Source organism: Larimichthys crocea, chromosome VII (genome assembly GCF_000972845.2).
Source record: "Larimichthys crocea isolate SSNF chromosome VII, L_crocea_2.0, whole genome shotgun sequence".
Taxonomy (NCBI): Eukaryota; Metazoa; Chordata; class Actinopteri; family Sciaenidae; genus Larimichthys; species Larimichthys crocea.
In genome coordinates, this window is record NC_040017.1 from 15,936,636 (window position 1) to 15,964,520 (window position 27,885).

General features: G+C 41.4%; 1 protein-coding gene across 1 annotated transcript; it reads left to right on the forward strand.

Moving 5' to 3' along the window:
* Nucleotides 1-113: 113 nt before the first annotated feature.
* LOC109138109 (zonadhesin-like) lies at nucleotides 114-27,788 on the forward strand. Its single transcript, XM_027280306.1, has 57 exons — nucleotides 114-230; nucleotides 546-696; nucleotides 912-1,051; nucleotides 1,301-1,435; nucleotides 1,783-1,911; nucleotides 2,324-2,479; nucleotides 3,694-3,810; nucleotides 3,913-4,074; nucleotides 4,251-4,469; nucleotides 4,704-4,874; nucleotides 5,206-5,340; nucleotides 6,034-6,249; nucleotides 6,892-7,070; nucleotides 7,350-7,452; nucleotides 7,537-7,695; nucleotides 8,367-8,529; nucleotides 8,901-9,004; nucleotides 9,092-9,271; nucleotides 9,373-9,564; nucleotides 9,818-9,997; nucleotides 10,089-10,280; nucleotides 10,833-10,982; nucleotides 11,121-11,224; nucleotides 11,831-12,033; nucleotides 13,202-13,422; nucleotides 13,555-13,701; nucleotides 13,807-13,971; nucleotides 14,139-14,290; nucleotides 14,509-14,677; nucleotides 14,894-15,002; nucleotides 15,494-15,630; nucleotides 15,758-15,883; nucleotides 16,509-16,688; nucleotides 17,316-17,540; nucleotides 17,657-17,783; nucleotides 17,954-18,153; nucleotides 18,262-18,474; nucleotides 18,591-18,736; nucleotides 19,161-19,288; nucleotides 19,432-19,576; nucleotides 20,417-20,549; nucleotides 20,669-20,824; nucleotides 20,914-21,040; nucleotides 21,158-21,369; nucleotides 21,454-21,616; nucleotides 21,771-21,859; nucleotides 23,251-23,411; nucleotides 23,510-23,624; nucleotides 24,053-24,207; nucleotides 24,309-24,483; nucleotides 24,579-24,914; nucleotides 25,081-25,178; nucleotides 25,266-25,372; nucleotides 25,462-25,535; nucleotides 26,303-26,331; nucleotides 26,416-26,547; nucleotides 26,877-27,788. Exons 1-57 carry the CDS (start codon nucleotides 197-199, stop codon nucleotides 27,381-27,383), a joined length of 9,033 nt encoding a protein of 3,010 aa, XP_027136107.1. The 5' UTR covers nucleotides 114-196; the 3' UTR covers nucleotides 27,384-27,788.
* The last annotated feature ends 97 nt before the right edge of the window (nucleotides 27,789-27,885 follow it).

The window sequence follows — 27,885 nt, forward strand, 5'->3', positions numbered from 1 at the left end:
AGCATCAAACATGTTCATATCTGTTGATATTAGTGAACCTCTGTAGTCAGAATTTTGTGTATTTGTATTTTGCAGAAAAAAATGATGTGCATAATTTACCCCTCCACAGGCAGAGTGTGTTAAATGTCCAGCAGGATTTTACTGTGCTGGCTCACTGGATGCTGACACTGGGCATGTGTCTGGGACTCACACTCCCATGCTGTGTCCTAAAGGACATTATTGCCCACCAGGTAGGATACAAGTGCAGCTATTCTAACACATTCATGACCAACGTACGATGTTATCAGATATAAATATATGTAGGGCACAAGTGTTGCTGTGGGGTGAGTGAGTTATTCATTGGAATAATGTGTTGTACTGCATGTGAAATGTTGATTAATATTGTTTTCTTTTGTGTGTACTCCTAAACAAGTGGCTGTAACAGTAAATGGCTTTCTAATTATGCAAATGGCATTATAGAGCATAATCAAGATAAGGATTGTCCTCACAAACTCTGATGTTTAGTCCTGGACCATCTGTAGATATTATACGCTATTTATCTACAGGAACGCAGTCTGGTTTAGCATTCCCATGCCCAGCTGGTGCCTTCAGCAGGCAGATGGGGTTGTCCAATAAGTCGGGCTGTGAGCTCTGCCCTCCAGGGAGATATTGCAGTTCCTCTGGACTAGCTGCTCCCACTGGGGTCTGCTCTCCTGGGTAAACACAGACAGACTGTACACATACTTCATGTTCAACGATGAACATAACTGTGAAAGATATGACATCCTCTTACTGTTTAATTCTGTCTCCCTTGTCTATAATTAAACATCCCCCTATGCTCTGTCTCTGCCTGTGTTTCTCATATCTATCACCCTCTACATCCCATATCCCCCTCCCCATCGTATCTGTCCTCATCATCTCTCTGCTCCTAGTTACCTCTGTATCCACGGTTCTGCTTCTGCCCAGCCAGAGGAGGGCCCAACAGGACGCCGCTGCTCTGCAGGGTCCTATTGCCCCGAGGGTACCAGCTATATGGTTCCCTGCCCTGCAGGCACCTTTAGCTCCATAGAGGGTGACATATAACACTTAATAATTACACAGATACACTATTGGTGACATTTGGAAATAATGGACTGACTTAACTCAAGTTATTGGCAGTGTTAAGTGTGAATTCATGTAATCAATGAAGAATGTCACACCCTTGTTCACCTAGTAAAACAATTACTGGACGCATGTGAAGTGAAATTATTTCACATGACCCTAATTCATGCTGTATTTCATCATTTAGATTAAACCCATGTGTTGTATTCTTGGTTTACAGGGGCAGTTTCTATAGATGTATGTCAGTCTTGTTTGCCTGGCCATTACTGTGCTATGGTTGGCCTTTCCACCTCATCTGGGCCCTGCAACCCAGGCTTCTACTGCACCGAGGGATCCAACACAGCCACACCATGGGGTAATACCACAGCTAACAGGCTGATTGTTCTTGCCCTTTTACGTGGCGTTAATACATGCATGGCAACATGCACAAACAGTTGTTTTAGAAATGGTAAAACCCCAATAATGATAATCGGGGGTGAGCCTGAACAATACTGTGCACTGCACCATTTTCTGCCAATGCTGTTCTGGTTTTATTTAATGTTTTCATGGCCTTTGACTCGGCGCTCAAGAGGTCTCCACAGAACATTTACCATTTCTCTCAGTACCATTTTTCTCCCTGGAATTGCAGAAAGTGCCTCTGGCCTTTTAGTTTACTTGTTAACCTAATGAGTAATGACATCCAATAAAAGTCTATTGTTTCAGTTACAGGAGATACCGCATTTCCATTCCCACTCTCTGGTAATTCAACCCTGGGTCAGTTCCATGGCGATGTGTGTCCTGCTGGCTACTATTGTCCTATAGGGAGTGCAAAGCCAACCCCCTGCCCTCCAGGTAGAAAACCAACATATTCAGACAGAGTTCTGAAGGAAGTAGAAATTATTTCTGCTCCCACATATGATGAATATGTCACTAAACAGAAGTCTATAAGTTCCCTTTTTCATTTTCTTGAATGGATTATGTGTCTGACCTATTTTTATTACACTGTCCCCAGAGGTACTGTACAAGACCATAAAGCCCCCAAAGGTACAATATATTGGCTTAATGTATCCAGAACTTTAGAGGAGGTTGTAAAATCTAATAGGAGTCCAATAAAGCTGTCAAAATGGTCAGCTAGCTACTTAACCAAGTGAATGGAGGGAGCAATCCATGTTGCGCATACGTGACACTGTTATGCCATCACCTTTTCTGTGTGTGGAAGTGGAAGTTATTTTTACTCACATGATAATTTGTCTACTCCATATAGGTACTTTCTTGGGGAGATCTGCGGCTGAGTCTGAAGCTGACTGTGAAGCTTGTTACCCGGGATCTTACTGCCCCTCGTGGGCTCAGACCTCTGTCGACCTTCTCTGTCCCCCGGGATGGTTCTGTCCACCAGGATCAGTGTCTGGACATCAGCCAGGTACAGTATACATCATCAGGGGTCAGCTAAGGTTTAACCACAGGCAGTCTTTGCACTTCATCATTTTCTTTCTCTCCTTTTTTACAACACAGTGTCTGATCACGTACAATAAGTCTGGTTTCCGAATTGTTCTGATTAAACATGATGAGGTTGCTTCAGCAGACCAAGCTTTATCTTATTTACTCACTGTAGGAGGTGTGAATTGCACATTCTTACATAATGGGAATGGACAAAATGACACAAATTACAAACATCATATCAGGTTGCATGACAATTAGCAATGTCAACACACCCTGTATGCGATTTGTAGTTCAATCAGTTCATTCAGCTGAATAAATAGGACAATATTTTCAACAACTAATCCCTGAGTTTATCTGAAAAGTTAAAAAATGTATTGGAGATGTGTGGTTTAAAATCAACTGTCCTATATCGTTAGGTCAGTTTCAGTTTGTCACTACTTTCCCATTGTGTTGATGTAAGTAAGTAAAATATATATCACCATAACTTCCAAGAAGGTTTTATTAGGTTACGTTTTGGTGCTGTTTGTCTGTCAGCAGGATTACCAAAAAACTTCTAGCCTGATCTTCATAAAACTTGAACTTCTGACTACCAGCTTTAAAACACTTTTGTAGCAGTGATTAAAACTGCAGTATATTACTATAGAGTCTGTTCAATGAGGTGTCTCTCTAAATATGGTTGTTCTGTATTTGATGTAGTTTGCTGTCTCTGTGGATGTGTAGCCGGACTTTTACAGTGTACCATGAGGAGGTGATTTTATGCCTCAGATCAGCTTTCTTCCTCCTCGTATATTACATGCACACCTAGAGATTCTGTGAAAGGCATCCACGTCCCCCTTTCCCCTTTTTATAGAGAAGGCGTTTTGCTAATTTGAGCATCAAATGGCCCAGAACCTATAAAGAGTCTCCAGCTCGTTACTGTCAGAGTCAGGGCACCTGCTGCTGATCCTGCTTTCTCTTCCCTGCTTGCCTCCCACAGGATTTCCGTACAGGTTGCATAAACCCAGAGTCACTCTCTTCTCCCTTGCTTTGTTTCCATGGTACCACATTATGCATAGTGAAATACAGCAGCCATGCTTTCCTCCATGGATAATTGCCACGTAAATGCATTTAAAAGGATATACCCATTACTCCTGTTTTCACTGTAAAAAAGGAAACACCAGATGACAGTTTGAACTTTATCTGACTGTGTTACAGGATGTCAGTGCCCACCTGGCCACGCGTGCCCACATGGTAGTGCTGAGCCGGCCATCTGTAGCCCTGGCACTTTTCAGTCTTCATCTGGGCAGTCAGCTTGTATCACCTGCCCAGCAGGTAATTAAAAAACCACCTGTGAATTCACATGTATCCTGTAAAGTGTACACAAACAAAGCAATTTGAAGATTATCACAAAATGAGACACACCACTGTGCCCAGGTTTCTACTGTACAGAGGGTTCATCTGTACCTTCCCCGTGTCCAGTGGGCAGTGTCAGTTCATCACCCGGCAGAGCATCCCTTACTGACTGCTCCACTTGCCCCTCTGGCTCCTTCTGTAACAGCAGCGCTCTGACAGAGCCGTCTGGATCCTGCAGCCCAGGTCTGACAGTCTGATGGGAAATGATGTCAGAGAAATTAGATATGAGAGTGTCTTTTTTTCCTCTAATGTATTATTTCTGCTCTGTATTAACCGCCTGAATAACATGTATCACTTATCCTTCATTGTAATTGTTGCAGTGTTTTCAGTCGGATGTCTCACAGTGTTGTCTACCACAGGACATTTTTGTTCCCCGGGGTCCACTGAACCTTCTCCTGTGTCCCGGACATATGGTGATGTTTGTCCCATGGGACACTTCTGTCCTCTGGGTAGTGGGTCACCAAAACGCTGTCCTGTTGGCAGCTTCCTCCCCGAGCCTGGAGCTTCCTCTCCCTCTCACTGCCACCCTTGTCCCCCAGGGAAATACTGCAACAGTCCTGGAGGCTCACAGCCCACAGGTGGGGAATTTCACCAGGTTGTTTCCCATTAGTCAAGGACAGTCAAGCTTATTATTGCTAAATGAGTATAGAGGGCGAATTGTGTACAGTCCACAACAATTCATGTTTCAGTTGTATGGTTCCAGACCCCTGAATCACTGCCCACACTAACAAGTTTTTCTAGTGAATCAAATCAAATCGAATTTAATAATTATTCCATTTTCACAGCCCTTTTCTAATGCCTCCCTGTGTTAGGTCTGTGTTTTGCAGGGTTCTTCTGTTCTGGTGGTGCCGATAGCTCGACACCCCGAGCCAGCCCATCTTTATTCAGCTGTCTTTGTAAAATACTGGAGCTTTATGCCACAAAGACAGGCACCGCCTTCTGGATGCACAACCTGTCCTGCCTCAATAACTCCAGTAATTCTGGTAAAATATGTTTTTTTTTTCAGTTTGCAACACAATAAATGCTTCCCCTAAAGGGGCAGTACATTAATTTCCTCAAACTACCAGCGTGCAAAGCCTTATGTGTGGTGATGAATATCCCACAAAGCTGCGACTTTTCAGTTTGACCTTCCCCTAAAGTATTCTTCAATTAATCATTGCATTACATTTTAGAAGGTTTTTGTTCCCTTGACAGTCAAAACTGTTAAATCAGCATGTAGGAATAGAAGAGTCTCTCATCCCTGGTTATCTGTCTGCGAGACAAAGATATCAACTAAGACATCTTTCACGCCTTATCTGTCATGTTCTGTTATAGGGAGAGACACTAGCTGGATCGAAGGGGTAACGGCACCACCGGCAGATTCTGAACATATCGTGACTCATCCACCGCCTTTTGTCAGGAGCCCACATTATGTATGCTCCACCTACAGAGGAGATATATGCCCCAGGGGTGGGTAAATCCTGACAATGAACTTATGCACTCAATGTGATCCCTCCATCATCCCCTCGGGCACATGTGTTATCCTTTCTGCTCATGCTATCATTGTCTCGCTTGCTGAAATGTCTGTGACATATGACTGAATTCATCTGATCTCCCCAGTGTGTGCAGCCATGTCCAGTTTTAATTCCACCAGTTTTGTAACAGTCAAGAATTACAGAGGAAAGGACTCAGTCAATTACACCCCATTGTGAAATTTTCTTTATTGTACAGTAAATTAATAAAGGCAACACAAGATCATTTCTGATGGTTAAATCAAATAGAATTCCTCCTGCAAATTCTCCTATTGGATGACCTGAAAACCTAAATGCAGTTGGAGTTGAACTTCCCTCTTGAGGAACTGGAGGTGATTGGGTATTGATGCGGATGAAACAGAAGCACTGAAATAAAAGCTGATGTCAGACCAGCAAGGAACTCATTAAAATTTTGGCAGCAAAGTAATTACTGCCTGCTGGAACTTTAAAAGAAAATCTGGTGGGTTAACTGTAAATAGAAGAAGCTGAAATCAGAGCGAGGAAATAAAAAAAAGTTCGGGAGTTTGGGAAAATCCTTTATCTCTGTGAGTGAATGTGTGTGCTAAGAAGAGTAATCCTCGTGATTAGACTTGAAGTTGATTTATTTCAGTGATACTTGGCTATTTTTCAGGTTTTTATTGTCCCTCGGGCTCTGCCTATCCCCAGCCCTGTGAGGCTGGCTCTTACTGTAACCAGACTGGTCTGGATGCCCCAGCTGGGCCCTGTGCTGCAGGATATCACTGCCCTACAGGTTCTCTAGACCCCCATGCTACCCCTTGCTCCACTGGACACTACTGCCCTCTTGGAACTCCTCTTCCTCTGCCCTGCCCTGTTGGAACCATAAAAAGTGAGAAATTATAATAATGTCATTATTGTTTGATTTTTTTATTTTTTTCAAATCAATTCAATTTTCATTTCCAATGAAAAGAGAGACAAATCAGTAATCTCTTTCCCTTTTTCGATCATGAATAAATGATGAATGGGGAATCGGACACAATACTAAACTGAGAAACATCTAAGACTCTAGCTGCACACATTGTCAGTTTTTCCCCACTAATGTCCTAACATGAACTCGTCTCTATCTTTGCAGTTCAGTGATGCAGAGACATATGAAAACTTCCACTGAAGCCTTTTTTCTCTCCCTTGGGCGGCAATGAATAATTTCAGTTACAAAGTGGTTTAATCGTGTAATTGTATTCTTGTCTCGCGGCGGACAACTAGAATCCTATTAAAATGTGCCGTAGCTCCTTTGTATGGTTATGAATTAGAAACTGATGAGGGAATAGGTATGTACTTTGCATCAAATTAACATTGTTATCCATTTAAATGCTTTCATTACATCAACTTACAAAGTGATTTAGTGATTTTTTTTTTTATTTGTCAAGTCAATAAACACTGTTTATTATTGACAAAAATGTCAAATAATTGAATGTATAGAAATCTATACACTAATTTCCAGTTGATATGTATATTATGTGCTATCCATCAGGTTCCCTTGGTGGATCTACAGTTGAGGATTGCCAGCTGTGTCCTCCGGGTCACTACTGCAACCAGAGTGGAAAAGCTGAGCCAAGTGGTCAGTGTGCAAAAGGCTACTACTGTCCTGAGGGACAGAGCTCTGAGCGACCACAACAACATGTCTGCTCAGTGGGACATTACTGTGAGAAGGTCAAACATCCAGTATTGGTCTTTAAGCTATTGTCAGTCATGATTGCTAAATATTGGATGTGCTGTCTCTGCAGAGTCTGCTACGAGTCTTCATCCTCAGATGTGGTTTTCATTCTGTCATAAGAAGTGCATTACTGCACTGTTTTTCTTGACTGCCTCGGTCTTCTTCCTGTTTTGTGTCTGTCTCAGTCTCCACTGCTGTTGCTGCACCATGATTATGTCTGATGATGCATGTTATTCTCTAGATATAAAGTCTAATAAATTTAATGGTTGCTCCAGGGGAGTGTCAGACAGACAGCCTGCCTTCCCGGGAGCTACCAGCTCAGACAAGGCCAGAGCAGCTGCGAGACTTGCCCTGCTGGTTTCTATTGTCAAGATCAAGGTAAAGCTTTAGGGTTGACAAATCTTTGGATGACAAAACATTCAGCAGCCGGGAGCAATAATGTTAATGTCTTCTGTACAACAGGAATGACTCTTCCACTTCCATGTGAGGGAGGATTTTATTGTCCCAACGGATCAGCAAATCAACATCCCTGTCCAGCAGGGACCTATGTTAACATGTCAGGACTGGTTGAGGAATGGCAGTGTTCACAGTGTGACCCTGGGATGTACTGTAAAGGAACAGGTACAACGCATCCACTCATCTTAATCTATCATTACTTGTTATGTATTTCTCACAGATATCTATCTTGCAGACAGCTGCGGTATAAATTTAGTGGAGTATACCAGAAACAATTAGGGGTAAATGGCTACTGTTATGGGAATTTTAAAGAAAACCCCTTAAATAAAGAGGACTGGTTTCAAAGTATCAAAGTTTAAGTTGAATTTATTGTTCTTGTACAAGAAGGAGCGTTTTACAGTGCAACACACAAAAGGGGTTACAGAGAAAAGGGCTCCCCGTGGAGCTCTAACAGTTGGTTCTTATACAATCGATAATGGGCTGTCTTAAACATCTGCAAATTGGTAACAGACAATTTGCATATATTATAATATATAGCATCTAAACATTTTTTTCTTTTCCCCTAATCAGTATTCAGCATATCCCCAATCTGAATTTGTCACCTCTCGGACCTGTCTCTGACCCTTGTTCTGTCCTGGAATTCCTCTATTTATACATTAACCTGAACTTTACCAGCAAAACATAAATAAAGGGAAGTGCCCTCAGGACATGTAATAAATAGGAACACACACACATCGTATGATTAAAAACATCTGAATAGCAGTGTAATCCTAATTTGTATAACAGCTACTCTGTTAGGGTGATAAAAATCTTGCTTTAATGCTATTTGTTTAAAGGGAGGACCTTCCCCAGTGGGCCTTGTGCTGCAGGGTTTGTTTGTGTTGGAGGAGCATCTGAACCTTCACCACTAGACAGTCTAAGTGGATTTCTGTGCCCACCTGGCTTCTTCTGCCCTGTGGGGACCTCGGTACCAAAACCGTGCCCAAAAGGAATGTTCAGGTGCTTATCCTGCAATATTTCTGTACACTTTATTAATAATCTTTTGAATTGCTCTCCCTCATGTCTCTTATTACCACATACCATAATATGTAATAAGCTAGTAGACTAGCTATTATTTTATTTTAGAATTTTTTTAAATCAATCAAATCCACTTATATTTAAGCAGGTAAAGATCCATGTTCAACTTTATGCTTTGTTGTGATAAAATATAACGGAGATGTGTTAACCTTTGAAATTATTTACTGGAGCAGGTGGAGTTCTCTCTGTGATGTAATAGCGTGTGAATATTATCTAAATTACATGAAATCCTGTGGCTACTACTGGGGATTATAGTTATTGAAATGTTCACATCTTTTCACAAACTTTGACAGTGAGCAGAGCGGGCTTATGGACGAGTCCCAGTGTCGTAGCTGCAGTCCTGGCTTCTACTGTTCAGAGACCGGCCTCTCTGCAGTCTCTGGACCATGCCTGGCAGGTCAGAAATGAGCCAGATCATTCAGCTATGAGAGTGTGATACAAAAGTTTAGCTTTTTAAAGATTTGACTCAAGAGTTTCTCCTCAGGTTACTACTGTCTGGAGGGATCCCAGACGGCTACTCCAATGTCAAGCGCATCTGGGGATGTTTGTCCCGCAGGCTACTACTGTGTAGAGGGCAGTCATGTACCCACACCCTGCCCAGTTGGCTCTTACCAAAATGAGACTGGAGGGAAAGGCACAGATGACTGCAAACCATGCCCTATTGGTAAACAAGAAATGAAACCGTACAAATGCAACTTGTGTAGTGTACAAATTTACCCCACGGCCCTTCTAAAAATGTTCTCACTGTTTAAATGTCTTTGCCAGGCTCGTTCCAGGACTTATCAGGCCAAAGAGAGTGTAATCCCTGTCCTCCTGGCTTCCACTGCCTGAGTCCCAGCCATAGCAGGCCTCTTCCCTGCCCAGCTGGCTACATCTGCCCCAGGAATAGTCCAGACAGTCAGCCTCTCCCCTGCCCCAAGGGTACCTACAGCCCCAATCAGGGTCTCACCAACACAGGTAAAAAACAGATATATTATTTTAGACAGGAAAGATATTTTTAGGTTGCAGTCTGACCTGTCGACGATAAAATAAAACAGTTTGAAGTGTTTTTCTTGAAATGATCTTTCATAAATTAGTTTCATCCAAGACATTGACACTGACACTTCTAGCAGTGTGCAACCACCTGAGAGACATGTTGATTGATCTCACCTGGCAGGTAGCTTCTTTTACTGTTTGGACTGAGGTCAAAGCTGTCAATCTTTGTTTGCAGGTGAATGCTTGGTGTGCCCAGCAGGTCAGTTTTGTGGGTCTGAAGGTTTGGTTGAGCCTTCAGGAGCGTGTGCTGCTGGATTTCTTTGTCTGATGGGTGCCACAGTGCCGAACCCAACTGATAACAGAACTGGATCTCTGTGTCCACCTGGGATTTTCTGTCAACAGGGACTAAGAGCAGGTATAAGAGCAGATGATAAAAATTAGTGTTTAGGTTTTTCAGTACGTTTTTGCTGATTTGATTCAGTGTCTTTCTTTCCCTTTTTTTCTAGGTGATTGCTGGACAGGGTTTTATTGTGACTGGGGATCTAGCAGAGCAGATGAGGCTCTGTGCCCACCTGGGTTCTTCTGCCCCAGTGGAACACGAGTGCCCATGCCTTGCCCTGCAGGAACATTCAACTCTGAAATGGGCAACACACATCAAGACAACTGCACCACCTGCACCCCTGGATACTACTGTCAAGGTAGGAGACGTCCTGGAGTTAACTTCCACAAGAAGAGAAAGTGTTTTTCTACATTTAACGTTCAACCGTCAGAGTATACTCTGGGTGTAGAGCTTATTAATAATTATTTTCCAGCAGTAGTCACAAAAGATTAGCAGGTAGTCCAGCCACAGGATATGTTTTTTAATAAGTTATTTTAATAAAGGACATAGCTATGATCACAGACATGTTGAAAGGAGTCACATCGTTGACTGCCTAGCTGACAAATGTCTACATGCCCATATGTTCATTTCTTAATGAAAATAACAAAATAATTCTGTGGGGATTGTCTGAAGTCATTCTCACATGTTTGAACTAATTGAAGCAGAGCTGATATGTCCCATGGTAAAATGGGGACAGCTAATGGAAGTTACACCTCTCTTTATCTCAGCTAATCTAACTGACGACTGATTTTACAGTGTCAGTGTTCGTTTCTTTAATTATACAGATGTATCTTTTCAATGTCAAAGATGTGGAAAAAGTTGAGTTTGTCGAATAACATTAGTCTTTAACACTGCTCTTGGTATGACTCAGTTGAAGGTACTGTGCAGCCTGCACTGTGTCCCGTCGGATATTACTGTCCTCCAGGACTGATTCTAGGACTGGAGTTTCCTTGCCCACCTGGCACTGTGCAGAGCCAGCTCGGAGCCTCCAGCCCTGAGGCCTGCCTGCTCTGTCCCGCTGGTACAGAAAAATCTGTGTTTTTTTTCTACACCATCAAAACCTCACCACTAATTATATAGCAAACTACTTTTACACAGTGGACTCTGCATGTTTTCAATCTTTATGATGGTTACTTTATTCTGTTGTGGTTTCCTGCAGGAATGTTTTGCTCTCAGCCTGCTCTGTCCCAGCCAACCGGACTCTGTGAGGCTGGATACTACTGTCCTGCTGGATCAACCAGCCCTAACTCTACTGAGTATCAGGTAAGGTTCTTGTTCTCTGTTGCTTCTGTTGGTCTGTAACCAGGTAATGTTGGTTATTCAGTAGTTGATCAGTAGGTCTTTGTTCCCAGAGAATAATGGTGACCCCATGACCTTTTATCTAATGATCCGCCTATGTCCATCTGATTAGTTGATAAAAAAAAAATGTATGTACACAAGAAATATAAAAATCTAACTGTGAGTTTATGATTAATTTCACTGAGTGCATATCTGCTCCCCTTTAAGCTTTCCTCAGTATCACTCAAACAGGAAAAACGTCAAATTCACACACACAAAACACTGCATAATCAAATAGGAATATGCAATATTGCTGAGCACATTGATACTCTAATGGGAATAAACTGTTTTGATGTGCCACATGACCCTTTGATGGCTCTAAGATTGCTGTGTTTTGCATTTTTGTATTGCGGGGTAATAAACAGTTCAGACTCTAGAGACCTCAGGGCATTATTAGTTACTATGTTTAGTCCATTAGTTACTACATTAGTCATTTTTGTTAACTACATGCAAGCAATACATGCTTTAGAGTCCTGTGTGTACTTATGTACAAATGTCATAAAAATTGTCATGTTTTTATTTTTTTCTCAGGGGAATTCTACCAAAAGCTATCTTTGTCCTTCTGGCCACTACTGCCCCTCTGGCACTGGTTATCCACTCCACTGCCCTACAGGCTCTCTTTCTATCTCTCGAGGACTGAAAGAAGATGATGAATGCCCACCTTGCCCCCCTGGACTGTTCTGTGACAGGCCTGCAATAGCAGAGCTCTCAGATGCTCTCCCGTGTAATGCCGGGTAAACACTTCTGCTCTTCTGCTTTTTCAGTTTCTAATCTTCCCACTCTGAGCGTGGACACACATGCAGTTTTGTTGTTGTTGTTGTTTTGTATTTTTTATTGTTCACTTGACTTGTTTTTATCTGACCTGAAGACAGTGATTAAAACTTTTTTTTTTCTCGCTCGCTTAGAAATATTGAAGCTGTCTCTTCCAGTCTTTCTCTCCCTCTTTAAGTCTCTCCATGTCTAATGCAAAGTGTTTTCACCTTATTGCTTAGAAGTATTTTGGGATTTATGCGTGGGATTTAAACATGGATTAAAGGGACTAGTCCAAAATGCCAGCAAGATATCTGACTTTCAAAAAAAATCAATCGGAAGCCAGTATACACATAAACTACAAAATCAGACAGATCATTGAAGACAGCAGATGCCTTTTACATGAGATTCTGCTGAGTCTCAGCAGGAGGGGAGCAGGTGTCTTCAGCAGGACAGGATCCAACATTTTGCTATCTGTTGGAATATGCTGTGAAATAAACAAAGAGAGAGAGAAAAAAACATCTTAAAGTATTTGTCACACATTAGTCTGCCAAGAGTTCAGAAGAGTTTATTTCTATTCATAAACTGTGAAAAAGAAAATCTGATGTGAAACAGAATTCAAATTCAGCAAATCGAAGACATTTTAGCCACAACACATTAGTGTCATTAGTATCTGACATTAATCACTGCCGGTTATTAAAACTGAAGAACTGAATTAATATAAATTTTAAATATTAAAGTATCTGAATTCCTAGAGTTACTTACTGATTACAAAATCTATCTAGTTAGACTTTTATTCGATTATATGTCATTAATTAAACTATGTTTGTCCCTAAATGACTATGTACTAATTTCAGTGTTAATGTATTAATCATGTCTAAGTATTGTCATTGCAAACTGGAATGCCGCCCATTGAAAATATGCCTGAATGAAGTCCTTTTAGGGGCACATCCTGGAAGCTGTAAATTATGAACCAATGCAAAACCACTTTTGAAATTTGAATTGACCTTAACTGACACTGAAGATGTTCACTGCAGTGTTTTTTCTAAAACTTCTCCAAAATTTGAAAATGATATTTCCTCACTGCCTGAATGCTCCACCTCTCTAATGACAGCTTGTGGCAATATTTGTGATTTGCTTTTACGCCTACAGGTATGTGTGCTTGGGTGGCAGCTCCAGTCCCACCCCGTCTGATGGTTCTCATGGCTACCTCTGCCCCGCTGGCCATAGCTGTCCTGTTGGCTCAGTAAGTGAGATCCCATGCGAGCCTGGCACTTACAATCCTGCCCCTGGAGCAGCCCGCTGCATAACATGCCCTAAAGGGACCGTGTGTTCTTCCACAGCCACTCAAGAGCCCTCTATCTGCCCAGCTGGTAAGGATGGAGAAAATGAACCTTCAATCTCCAGTATAAATCAGATCATTTACCCTTTTAGGAGTAGCAGTGATCAAATTTATATTACTGCAGTAATAATAAAACAATATTTAATAAGTGTTCTCTTCCTAGGTCATTTTTGTCCTGCTGGGACAGCCCTGTCTCAGCCATGTCCTTTAGGCACTTTCAGCAATCAGACAGGAGCCCACTCTCTTTCTGTCTGCACACCCTGTCCTTCTGGAGTGTACTGTAGCTCACATGGAGCCTCTACACCACAAGGTGACCAGGCGCGAAGATATTTTATTAGAATTTTAACTTTTAAATGTACGCACCCTTACATTAGCTAAACTATTTAGTAACAGCTAACAATTTCATTTTGTTTAGGTTCTTGTTTGCAAGGTTATTTCTGTCAAGGTGGAGCCACGGAGCCAACCCCGCAGAGCTCCGACAACTTCCCCAGGAATGGCCCTTGCCCAGTGGGTCACTACTGTCCAACAGGGGGCCTCTTCCCAATTCCATGCCCTCTTGGCAGTATTCGCAACACCACTGGTACATCTACTGTTTACACTCATCATTAAAAGAACCTCATCTTGTGATATCATATATTTAGTTGGGAGCTAGCATTTGCATCTGAAAGAGATCCTAATGGGATCTCTTGTTCTCTCTTTAAATGATCTGCATCACTGTATACCCTCATTAATATCTTTCTGTTTTAGGAGGTATATCCATGGAGAGCTGCTCTGCATGTCCTGCAGGTCACTACTGCTCCACTGAGGGTCTGGCCAAACCCAGTGGCCCCTGTGCTGCTGGTTTTTACTGTCCTTTCGACTTCTCTTCAACCACTCCATACGCCTTCCTCTGTCCCAAGGTAAGCGTTATTCATATACGCTTTTATTCTCTTTTTCCCTTCTGTACTGCCTCATCCACTCAATTCTCCTCCCTGTCCTTCCCTTTCCCATTGTTGTTATTGTTTCCGGTAACAGTATCTCTCCTAGAGACGCTTGTGCCATGTTCTCTATTATTAATGTCCTGCTGCATTGAATGCCACCCCTCAGATGCGCCTTTGTAATTTCCTTTGTCTTGTAGGGCCACTACTGTTCAGAAGGCTCTCCTCTGGCCCTACCTTGTCCCACAGGAGAGTACCAGCCGAACCCAGGTTCAGATAGCTGCATCCCATGCCGACCTGGATTCTACTGCGAGGAGGCCATAGTGGGAGACCCATGGCCCTGCCCACCACACTCATTCTGCCCTGCAGGTACTCTGAAAGGACAATTTTTAATATGGAAGAGAGGAACTTTTTAGGAAGTTTAATTTAATTTATGTATAACCTTATTAACCAACACAAAAAGACTAAAAAAATGCCTCTTGGTTTTCTGTTTTTAATGGAAAAAACACATTTCTTATGAGTATTCACTATGTAATAAATCATGCTGTCAGTGTCTATTTTAATGCATTCTATGCATTCTTACAGGCACAATGGTGCCTCATCCCTGCCCTAATGGGACATACACTCATTCAAACCAGGGAGGGCTACAAGAGGAGAGGGAGTGTTTACCCTGCCCTCCAGGGAAGTTCTGCAGGTACACTGGATGCATCACAGCCCCAGTCCGTGCATGCAGAAGCTCTTAAATGTGCTCTTGTCTCACACTCGGATACCTAAAGAAACAAACAGACATGTATGCAGACAGACACTATTAGGCACGTTTTTGCATTCGGTACTCATGCATGAACATACAGACACATGCTCAAAGGCAGGCAAGCACTCATCTCTGCTTTAATTATGCTCACAATTAGCTGAATGCAGGAGAGTATCATGTTCAGTATCACAGTTCACTGAACAGCCAAATTAACACCTTGATATGCATGAATATAATGAATGTAGATAAGAATATGGGATGTGAAAATGCTGTAATTGTCATTCTATTTATCTAATGAAGCATGCATTTTGGTGTTTTCTAAGAGACGTTGTTTGTGTGAGTGTGTGGGTGTGTGTGCTTATTCATGTTCCTGTGTGTATGCATTGAATCTTGTGGTTTTGTGGATGTACTAACCCTGTGTATATTTTCTTCAGGGCTGGTAGGATACAGGGAGAATGTGCTGCAGGCTATCTTTGTGTTTCTGGGAGTGCAGATTTCACCCCTCAGGGACCCATGTCTAACTTGACCCAGTGCCAGTGGGGCATGCAGTGTGCTGGACCATGTCCATCAGGTATGATGTATGAATTCTTTGAAAAATAAAACAATCTAAATGCTGCCTATAATTGGTATTCAGTTCACACACATTTTCATACTTTGACTTTTGAGATTGTGAGAGTTAACTGTGTTCCTTATTTCAGGTTTCTACTGTCCAATGGGCACAGAGGAGGCTGAGTTGTGTCCTGCAAACACTTTCAGAAACTCCCCAGGAGGTGCCGGCCTACAGGACTGCCTACCCTGCCCACCTCAATACTGGTGTCAACCTGGTATGGGCTAAGTTTGGTTGTTATGTTTGAGTAGTTAGATTTGTTTTGTTTTTTGAGCTACTGTAATCAAGTTTTCGGGGTAAAAATGCGACAGAAAATGCAAGATTAATGAAGAGGCGTCTTTCGACTAATTGGTTTTGAGAAGTGATGAAAGGGAATGGCTGATTTTCACATGCTGATTCTGACAATCTAAGCAGGAAAAACATTGTATAATTTGGGAGCTCTGACAGTAAAAACCTGGTCTTTTGTCTTCCCGGATGAGCAGTTTTCAATCATGATGCAGCATTCTGCATTCTTGTAATCTTACCAGGCAGTTAATTGCAGTCATTGTGTGTCTCATGTGTAAACTGAGTATAAGTAGATAGCAGCAGGATCCTAGGATTGGCCCTACTGTGGAAATCACATGCTTAGAGAATTAAAAACAGCCAGGAGAACCCTGCCTTGAGAATAATAACTAAACCTGGGCTTATGGAGGGTCAATATGTCAGAGTAGCCAGGGGCAGGTGCTTGATGAGCCTTAAAAGTGCTTGATGAGCCTAAAAACAAATTGTGCATGAAGCAATGTCACCATTAAAAATATCAGTAATCCCTTTCCCCAAAAATGTTAAATTTTGTTTGTTTGCAGGAGAGCCAGCCCTTCATCTGTGTCCTGTTGGTCATTACTGTGATGGTCTGCCTGGCAGTGACTTTGGTGGAGGAACAGGACCCAGACCATGTCCTCTGTACACCTATCAACCTTACCCTGGAGCAGGCAGCAAGGGTGACTGCCTGCCCTGCCCTCCTGGTTCACACTGTAACACCATAGGTCAGAATCACTGCATTTCACAACAGACCACAACCCATTCATTTAAAAAAAATAACAAATTTGTTTTCATTGAAGGTGATTTTTGCTATATCTTGTGCATATAATGAAGTGCAAAACACACTTTAATCCTCCTTTCTCTGGTGGGTTTGAATTTAAATTTGCAAGGACAGTTCAAAGAAGATTGCAGGTTTTAATAATTTCAGTATGTATGCACACTATTATACTATGATACCAATGCCTGAGCCTGTCTCTTGAGATAAGAGTGAAAGAGGGATAATGTGACTGAAGACACTGAATTTAAAACTTGTGATGAATGAGGCTATAGCAATGATTGAGTGGAGGTTTTACAAAGAAAACACTTTTTTTTACTCCCGCAAAAGTGATAATTGAGACCGTATTCTAACTTTATCTTGTGGTTGATACCCAGCTAATGGTCTCCGTCTTCCTGTTTCTTTGCATGCATAAATAATGGATTCTTAAGTCATTTTGATAAGCTTGATGCTTCAGGAGTTTTATATTAAAGGTTCCACTCAATGTGTGTGGACAATGATGCAGCAAATCTATTTCTACACTGGTTATAGTGTGTGAAGCGTTGAATAGGTTATTCAGAAAGATGTTGATTTCCAGGGCTTACAGACTACTCCAACAGTCCCTGCCCACCCGGTTTTTGGTGCAGTGGGACTGGACCCCCCATCCTCTGCCCTGCAGGCACTATGAGACCTCTTCCTGGAGCTACTGCACCCAGCCAATGTGAACCATGTGAAGGGGGAACCTTTTGTCCAGATCCTCGGGATACAGGGCAGCCCAATTTGAAGGGGATCCCCTGCAGGGCCTCTTATCAGTGTCCCATTGGTAGGTTTATCGACACACGTTTGTAATGTTAGCATAGTATATTTTAATATTTATGTGATGATATTGAATATTTTCTCTTAAGGTTCTGCGGTAATTAGTTTTTGTTCAAAATCCAGGTGCAGTCTCAGAGAGGCTGTGCAGGGCGGGCTCTTACTGTGGACCTCAGACTGCTGAGCCTCAAGTCTGCCCTGAAGGTTATATCTGTCCTGAGGGATCACATTCCTACCACACTCCTAAACAACTGTGAGTGTAAGAAAGGTCCCATACCGTAAGACTTGGCATGACATGTTAGTAAGATTGATATGGAAATTAGAGCTTTAATCGTTGATGATGAAAGCTTTAATGGGTTTGGACTGACTCTACATGGTGTGGATTAAAGCTTTTATAAATAACCTTGCAACTATGTCCCACAGCTGTCCATTTCCCTACTACTGCCCAGTCAACAGCTCTGCCATGAAGTCCTGCGACGGGGGTTCCATGCCTGTCAACACCAGCGGCCTCAGAGGATCCAAAAGCAGTTGCTGTAGTGTGTGTGAAGGAGGAACCTATCATCCATATCTGTCCCACAGCCCAGAGTGCCTTCCATGTCCGCCAGGATACTTTTGCCCCCCAGGTAGTTTACTCACCACCACAAATCATTCCAGATCTCAGTTTGTGTGTACAATAATTGTTATTTCATGCCCAACTCAAGATTAAGTATGAATTTATTTAAATTCAACAGGCTCAGACAACTACAAGAGTAACTCCTGTCCTCTGGGTCATGTCTGTCCCACGGGATCCACCCAACCAATACCATGCCCCCCCGGCACCTTTGGTAACCTCAATAATGCTAAGACAATGAGTGACTGCCACCCATGTCCAGCTGGCACCTTCAACCATCTGTCTGCTCAAAAGGCCTGCTTTCCATGTGGCAGCTCCTCTACGTCACCAGCGGGTTAGATCCTATCAGATAACTCACATCATATGCTTTTAACTAAACAATTTCAATCTTTTATTTATACATCTGTACAAAAATAAAAACACCTCTTAATTTCACACCTGTTTCCTCAGGTTCTTCTTCTTGTACCTGCATTGGTAAGAACCGTGCATTCCAGCACTCGGATGGCTCATGTTTGTGCAGGACTGGTTTTATCTTCTACAACGAGTTAGATTTCAAAAGCTCTGCCTCCGACAGTGAATTGGACTGCCAGCCTGAGGTCAGTTGCAGAAATAAAAGCTTTTTGCTCTCAACTACTGCATCACATTTTTACAGTGTTTCTTTGGACACTTCACCATCCATCTGTGTTTTTAGGTTTAGAATGTATGATTTCATCCTTTGAAAAGTTTTCATAGGAATGCACGCAAAGGTGTGGATAGATTGAAAGTCTGGCGGAGACCTTGAGCAGTGAAGTATCACAGAACCGTAACAACTACACCTCTCAGTATGCCTGTGGAAAACCTGCCCCCAAATGACATGTTTGCAACTATTTTAGTTTAGAATTTGTGTGTGAAAATCAGTACAACAGTGTGAGATGGGAGGATGGGAGGAATACTCTCTACTGCTTTTCAACCATGAATGATATACTAACCAGCAAGGTCTATGTGAGTCCTTTTAGATGTCAGTGTCTGTGTGTATTTTAGGCGAACAGACGGTGTGCCGCAGGACAGGTACGTCTGGCAGCATCCAGAGAGTGTGTGTCACCTTCCCTCCACTCCTGTAATATCACTTGTGGGCAACATGGAGGAACTCTGGATGTGGAGATGGGCATGTGAATGTCATTTATATATTTTAATGTTATATTGTTTTATAAAATACCCTGTAAAAATTACTTAAACTGAAGAAATGAATTGTTATCCAGTGTATAGCCTGAAATGCTGTAAATGTCTTATCTGCCTGATCCCGATATCTCAGCTGCCAGTGTGAGCGGTATGTTTCCGCTGAGGAGCTTTGCAACATATCCTGCCTTTCTAGACTGCCTCAACTCTCTGCCCAGTTTGCACCAGATGGACACCTGCTGCTCAGCCTCAAAGAAAAAGACAGCATGGTCTGGGCCAGAGTAAGGAGAGATGACTGAACCATTGACAAACTAATTATAGGCTATACTTTACAACATAATGGATTTCTTATTTACCTTTTGCTTTCCAATCACTCACATAAAATGTTCTGTATTTAAGGGAGAAAAGCTGCTACCACCAGATAAATATAAGCACACATTTAACATTAGTATTGCACTGATGCAGCCAGGAGACTAAAGCTAAATCGATTAGTTGGTGGAAAGCTTGCCGTAGCATTTATCAGGGTCTCTGCAAGTCTGAGTCTCAGCAGGACGCCTGGAAAAATGTTGCAGCTGCAGATTTTGTGATATCATTGCATTATAATGAAGAGGAGGTGATAAATAATAAACTCCTTTCTCCATGCAAGAAAATGTATTTTTCCAGTGATTTCATCAAAAATGAATGTGCATGTACAGGACATCCATCTACAATAGACCATTTTGTGTTTAAAATGTAACGATGATTTAACCATTAATCTACTGTTTAGTCATGCAGAACACTATTTAAATGTATAAAGTGCAATTATTAAAACCTCTTACTCCAAAGTCAGCACTGTATATATACAGATTTGGTAATTACACGTTACTGTATATTTAATTAATATAGAAATACAATATCCCATAGTTCTTTCTATGTTATTGCTTCTCCAATATAGTGAAAACACTTTAGTGTAGTGTCTCTATGCAAAAGGATGTCCTGTCAGTGTTATGAGAGAAGACATCTCTGTCTTAGTTATTGATATTCTGTTGTCTTGATATTTTGTTTTCTTGAATTTATGCAGTATGCTGTGGTATGGTGATACAGTAGCACTTGTTATTGAACTTGTTTCTATTTGCTTCCAGGCTGTGATGAATGTTTTAGGACCAGATATCCATGCCAAGAGTATTGGCAAAACCCATTTTGTCCAATTTGACTCTGAAGGAGTTTTTGGTTGGATTCCCACACAGAGAGAGCTTGTCCAACAGTTTCTGTCAGGTGAGAAAAAGTAGCTTTTTGTGTTGGTTCATTTTGTTTTATTTTTCTAATCCTGATCTGATTGATTCCTATATCCAGTATCATTTTACAGAAGTTAACAGCAGTTTACCTCCATGCAGAACCAATAGAGCTCATAAATACAAGACCCAAAACAAGGAGAGACAAAGACAATGATGATGATGCCCACATAGCTGTCCTTCCTCGGATACCCAACCCAGTCACCTGTCTGTCTGCTGGTGACATGCTCATTTTCCAGCTCACCATCAACCACACTGGTACCACTAATTTTGTTGTCCCCCATGTTGTTTTTATCATGACATATCGTGTGATTTATAATCATAATTTTGCTCTAACTTTATTTTAGACCGCCATCTCAGCCACTTCCCAGTGTATCAGAAAGACCATCTGTTTAACAGTAACCCCAGCTGGGACTTTGGTGCCTTCAGGCGTCTGCAGATACTCATGACACAGACAAACTTCAACTCATCAAGGTAGTGTTTAGTCCATACTGCAGGTGGAGCCTGAAATGTTGATTAGATGATATGCTGTTTTGTGACTAGACTCCCCTCTTTACCGCTAATTTCTCTCTGCTCCTCTCTGTTGCTCAGGTTTGCCCATGTGTTTTCAGAAACAGGGAAGTATGTGTTTGTTGACAATGCTGTCCCAGAGTGGAGTGTGGTGGTGGTGGTCACCGAGGATGGGACAGAGTGTAACCCTCGGGCCTCCGTCTTCCAGCCCATGACCCCAACACAGCTAGTCAAGTACGGCATTATCAAGCAGCACAGGCTCAACCTTCTACCTGACTGGGGACTTATAGTAGGTGTGTATCCTAGTATTTTACTTGCATGCCTGCAATGAGTTAACCCTTGCTTTTTGATAATGGCACATTGCTAACTGTGTGTAGGAATCCTGAGTCTGCTGCTGGTTGTAGTTGTGGTTGTGACCACCACAGTGTTAGTTCTGCGACCCGGCAAAGCAAAACTTGTCTCTCAGTGGAGGGCCAAGCCAAAGTGGCGCAACCTTGGGGAGCCCTTCTGTCCAGTGGATTGTGTTTGCAGCGGAGAAAGGTGCGTTAGTTTTCAGATCTGATTTGTTTTATTTATGTGTCAGGATACTTGTGTTATATATGCTAAAAGTGACCCCATTCTCTCTCAGTGTTCTTGTTAACCTCTTTGTATAACATAAGACATATAAATATGTGGCTTTGTATTTGTGTTACAGCATTGCTGTCCCAAGTCTAGGTGGCTTCCTAGGCAGTAGGGGTGTAGGAGAGGGAGCAGAGGCTGAGGAGCCGGCCATTTCAAAAGGAGGTAAAATCAGTCTTTATTACTCTGTGCTGAATCATCCAGAATCTTGATCAAAATCCCTTATTAACACTGTTATTGTCACTTTGGACTCAGTTTGCACTACTCTGCTAAATGCTGTGATCTTCATTCAGTGTCTACAGCCTCAGTTAACTGTATACAGTTTTTCATCACTATTTGTCGGTCTGTTTCTTATTTGTTTTAAACATTTTATTGTATTTTTACTTTTATATAGTTTCCTATTTGTAAAGATCACAAATTTAATTTCTCCACACATGTTTAAATTCTTCTTTGCACATGTTAAATTACTATGCACATACAGTATTTAACTCCTTTGCACAGGTTTAATTTAAATGCAGATTCAGCTCATAGGTTAACTTTAACGTATGTTTACTGTAGTATAGGTTAATTTTAATGATCAATAAAGTATCTATCTATCTGTATCTCTATCTTATAAATTTAGGAAAAGTGTAATGTCAGGAAATTATGGTGTTAGTGGTGGACGTGGTGGAGTGCACATTGAGTTTGCCAGGTGAATAAGAAAAAGATTTCACGAATTATATGCTGAAATGACCACAAAGATTCCATTTTTCTTTTTACATCTTGTTTTATGATAGTATATCTGTGAGATCGCTGTTGGAGGGAGCCTGAGATGTAAGAATTTTTATTCTAGACATCACCTATCACAACAAAAGAGTGAATAATGTGGATGGGATTTTACGGTTAGGGCCTATAGAACAGCCTTGAACATATTTATTCATCATAACTTACTGCAACCGTGTTTCATTTAAATTCAATAAATAAAACTATCCATTTTTATATTTTCTGCACCAATTCAGTAACATTATTTCCAAAAAGGTTTCACTAAAAACAGACTATGGCAACTCCTTTTCATCTTACTGGTTTTCAATAAATTCGCCTTTCCATTCCCTGACAATGTTTGAAATGACCATGAGGTAGAGTTGACTATAATCACTTAGTGTTTAATGCATTATTCATGCATGTTGATAGGGCATTTAAATGTCCATTGGCCTAGTCATTATGAAACTACCACGCATGACCAGGTAGCCGTTAACAGCCTATTCCTCATGTGATTGATGATAAAGAAAATAATGCCTAATAGCTTGTGCTGTTATCTTTAGCTCTCTAGTTATCCTCTGCAATTTAAATTCAAGTACTTATCGTCCATTGCATGCTCCACCCCTGATGGTCTGAAAAGCTAGAGAGACACTGCTGAATAATTAAGGAGCATACAAGGAATCTTTTGATTTCAAGGAGCAGCCATTCATCAGAAAAAGTATCTCCTCAGTCCTTAAGGATGGCATGCTGAGAGTTTTCCCTTTATTTTCCACCCACTTCTAACTTATTAATCAGTGACACTTGATACTCGCTTTTAGGAAGTGTGTCAGGGTGCTGTGATCTGGAGGAATTCAATGTGAAGACTCTGTACGACAAACTCGAAGATCAGAACCTCCACATTGCCTCACAACTAGCACGACACCGCAAAGACACACAGGAGTTTTATAGAAACATGTGTCAGCAGACTGAAACAATCAAGGTGAGTTAATGACAGTGAAGAAAAATGTACCATTAGATATGTAAGATTCAAAACATGTGGCAAGAAAACTATGTGAAGTTGTATATATTTTTTTTCAGAATGTCTTTGAGAATATGGATAACAAAAAACTGAGCCTTCTTAAGGAGCTGCTAGTGCATAATGCAATGAGGGATAAACCGACTAACAGCAGTGCAGAAGAGAAAGATGCACAAGGTAAAGACAGATGGTAATACAGTATGCGATTTAATGAGAGAGACGGATATGTTCAAAGCAACGGTCAAAAGGCAGAGAACATAATTTAATCTATTAGAGAACAAAGACAGCCACATCTGATCAAAAACCAAGCCGATTAAAGAAAAATCTGTCATTTTACTTTTATGTCTGTATGATAAACCTGAAGCCAAAAAACTGAAGTACAAAAACATTAATTTGTGGTTGTGTTAACATCCAGATACATTAGTGGTACTGATTTAATGCTTGGCAAGAAAGCAAACAAACAAAGTATTTTCCCAATAATAGTTAGAATCATTCCAGAATGACACAAATGTTCAAGTACGCACTTCTTTAATCTGATTAAATAAATACGGCACAATCCTTATTAATTGCTTTTCTCTAAACTATTTCTCACATGGCACCCTCAGCTGAGGCCTCTATAGTGTTACTGGGAGCTGTTCTCAGGTCAGTGGAAACTCTCTTATGCAGACTGACAGGAGAAGTTTGGCCTCATGATGGCAGGGAATGTGAGCAGCAATCGGGATACACGCACCCCGGTGACTCCAACATGTACTACACACAGGTACACTGTAGTGGGATTTGTTCTTTTTTTTTAGCAAATTTTATATTTTACTAATAATAATTAAGTAGGTAATCATTTCTTTTTTTAAATTATGTTCATAGTATTCATCAATGAACATGACCAAAGCAGAGCACCTACAGAGCACAGCTCCTTGTCTAAGTGACCACGACCTCTCCAGGCTGGTCAGCATCTCTCCTCTCTTTAAGACACTGCAGGAGATCCAACTGTCTTTACAGGACCTTACTGCAGCTGACTCTAATCAGCATCTCCACAATGGTTTGATTAAAAAGAAAAAAAAGACAATCTCAGAATTCATAAAGACAAATTGAATGAATATGAAGCCTAAAAATAGCATTTCCCATCTGTTTTAGCAGCTGCAGTGTATTCTGTCCAGGAGAACCATGATGGGCAACTTATCCCAACTGCGCTGGACAGCCTCTCGCCCCAACACTCTGCCATTTTCCTGTTTGGTTGCCAGGTCATCCAGTTGCTTGCAAACTGCCCCCTGTTCCCCTCTGTTGTTCTGTTGCTGGCCAAGTCAATCCCTATTTCTTCATCTTCCTCTAATGAGGCTCTGCTGGCACATTGCGCAAGGGACTTTTATTTTGATGCAACCAATCAAATCCTTTATCTGTCAGAGGCAAAGCTTCAACACGTGGGACATTTCGTCGCTACTATTCTGCAGTCCATGGCCCACATAGCATCAGGTAATCAGACAGATAGTAACAGAGGGGAGTCCTGAGACCCTCTTGTGTTGTGGTTTTGTAACAATTCTGTAGTACAGTATAACTAATAAGCCCTGGCAAGCATCTTTAAAAGCACAAAGTATGGAAAAGCCTTTGAAAACAATATGATTTATTTTTCTACATCCAGGATCTAAACCCCAGAGCTTTGTACAAGCTCTCCATGAGGCTATTTCAGCTTTAAGCCTTCAGCTGTTCAATTTTTCTTTTAAATGGAACACAGCGGAGGTTTGTAAGTGCTAATTAAACCTCACACATCATACTCATACTGCACATGTAGGGACAGATAGCTTTTATTATGCTTTCTTCTTACAGTCAAAAGTCGATGCTTCAGAGAGGCAGCCAGGTGCATTAGTCGATGAATTTCTCAACATTAGAGTTCCAACCGAAGAACACTTCACTGAGCACATATTAGCGAGCAGGTTGGTGAGAAAGATTAAACCTACAGCAGATTTTACCCTTTAAGCTCAATCATGCAGTTAAATAAGTTCTGTCTGTCTTCCAATTATAGACTTGAGAAATACAAATATTTCAAGTTGGAGCAGCTCATCGCAAACCTCAAACGGAGGGAGGACATGGAAGCAGGTACTGTTCATTTCTAATAAGATTCAGTAGTTTTATACAGTATGCAAAAATCAATGACAGTGATTGCTCTGACCAAAAGTATTCACAGGTCATTTGACACTCTGCCTGCATCACTGCACAGATTGAAAAAAAAAAATTATCACCACTTAGAAGCAGCACTAAAAAGTATAAATGTATGGTATTTATTGTAATATAGCAAGATAAAAACCCTGGTGTAAGGAGTACAAACTCTTGACCTTTGATTACTATAAAATACACGAAAGTCTCAGTCGCAGTCTCGCACACTTTCTTCCAATGTGAGGAAAATTTTAATGACTCCAAACCACAATTTTCAGCCCTGGAGCCATTGATCCATAACAGCACGGGCAAGCTATCTTGTGAAACCCATCACATTCCCTCATTCCATGTCCATAATGCACCCATATAAACTAATGAACACATTTAATCCTGATTTAAGTTTGAAGTCAGAGGCTTTTCCATTTCTCCCCAGTCACAAGATCTAAACGTCATTAAACCATTACGAAGTCCGAGTGAGTAAAAGAGTGAAGTCGATTTTCACCTCTTCTATCACCTTCTGTTCCAGAAGAATGGTTCAATATTCTAGCATACACAGTTCAAGACTTTAATGACAGTTTGTCAATGAGCACTGAAGCCACTATGAAGGCAATAGGTGGCTGTGCTTCTGCTAGACACACAATAAGCATTTATTATGAGGTGTTTTATTTGTTATTTCCATTAATACAGATACTTTTCACTCACTTCCGCAGGTTCACAACCAAAGGGGACACCAATGCAGGTATCACTTACTTACAAATCATATACTATCTGATCTTAAACTGTCCTCCAAACACACATTACTGAACCATTTCGTCTATTTCAGATATCCTGTGTCGAGGAAGAAATTGACCGCATGAATGAGTCTTTCTTGCAGCTGAGTGTGCAGCTACAGAAGAGAGCTCAAATGATTACACAACTAAAGGAGAGAGAGAACAGTGCTGGCAACCATTCTGTGGTAATTAGCTGGAATATTACACATTACATATATAATTACATAATCCAACGAATGAATCGGCATGGTAATTTGTTGTGAAGGCTTATAAATTATGCTTTACTTCCTACAAATGTCGACATGCTGAGATATTTTGTTTGACTTCCTCGCTGTTTATGTTGTATTGTTCATTTGCTCCTATTCAGCCTTGACTTAGGAGAAAAATGTGTGAATCAGTACGCATGAGTATGATGATGAGTTGTATTGTTGCCCGACACTGTGCGCATGAATCCATTTATATCTTTTAACAAGCATCATCTGCAAAACATTCTCTGTCATATATCCTTTTACAGAGGGCAACACCAACAAGCATGCCAAGCCTGAGTCGTAATGGAACAATCCTGCTGGAACTGAAGAGGAGGCATGTATCACAGCGCCTCAATGAGCTCCAAATCACATTAGGCCAGATGAGACGGTGCCAGCAGCATGACAGCAAGTCAAAAGATGGGACAAGAGGCTATACTCAAACGGACAGCAGCACCACTCAGCAGGGGCAGAGGGAGCATTATGCTGGCGTAGATGGCTGCAGTCGTGCTGATGGCCAGAGGCAGGACAGTATTCCAGCAAGCCAGAGTCACAGCCAACAAACTGCAGAGAGCAGTAACTGTAAACTGGAGAGTCATATTTCTGATCAGCAGAGGGGTGACACTGTTCAGATCAACAACCCTGACACACTACCAGACAGCCAGATGCTAAACAGCCAAGATCAGCTGCATCTAAATGTCCCAGGGAAGCACAAGCTAAACAGTCAGGTCACAATAGAAAATACAGCAGGACACACAGATATTGATAACATGTGAGGGCCTACTGATCAGAAACTGGATCTGAATGTCGATAAATGCTGAGAAACGTGTGGTTTTTATGTTGTTCTCTATTGTCTCTGTTATTTCTTTATGTCTCCTGCATGTTTGTACTTTTTCCATCTCCGTTATCGACGTACAGTATAATCTTTTCCTTTTTGTCAAGGAATGATCTTAATGACCTCTGTCTTCATTTGCACCACTTTTTAAATAATTTAGCCATGTTCCTTTTAATTATCTGTGATTCAGGACAGAAATAATACCTGGCAACAAGCAGCAGCGTGACACAATTTGTCTTCTTGTCCAAATAGTTTCTCAGTCAGGAGTTAATACTTGCCTGTAAGACAGGCTCTGTTCATTATCATATTCTAATTAAGATAATAAACTTCAGCCGAATGAACACAAGGTGACACTTTGTTTCTGTGCCGGTTCGTGCTCACAACAACCTCCCCCTCGTGTCGAGGTGATGACCCACATGTCTTCATGAATATTTGATTTTTAA

Excerpts from the sequence above, each read along its gene's own strand:
- LOC109138109 (XM_027280306.1), top strand. The coding sequence starts at position 197 with ATGCTGTGTCCTAAAGGACATTATTGCCCACCAG. Across the intron at positions 1,052-1,300 it reads CACCTTTAGCTCCATAGAGG|GGGCAGTTTCTATAGATGTA; the intron begins GTGACATATAAC and ends CTTGGTTTACAG. Across the intron at positions 14,678-14,893 it reads ACACTCATTCTGCCCTGCAG|GCACAATGGTGCCTCATCCC; the intron begins GTACTCTGAAAG and ends GCATTCTTACAG.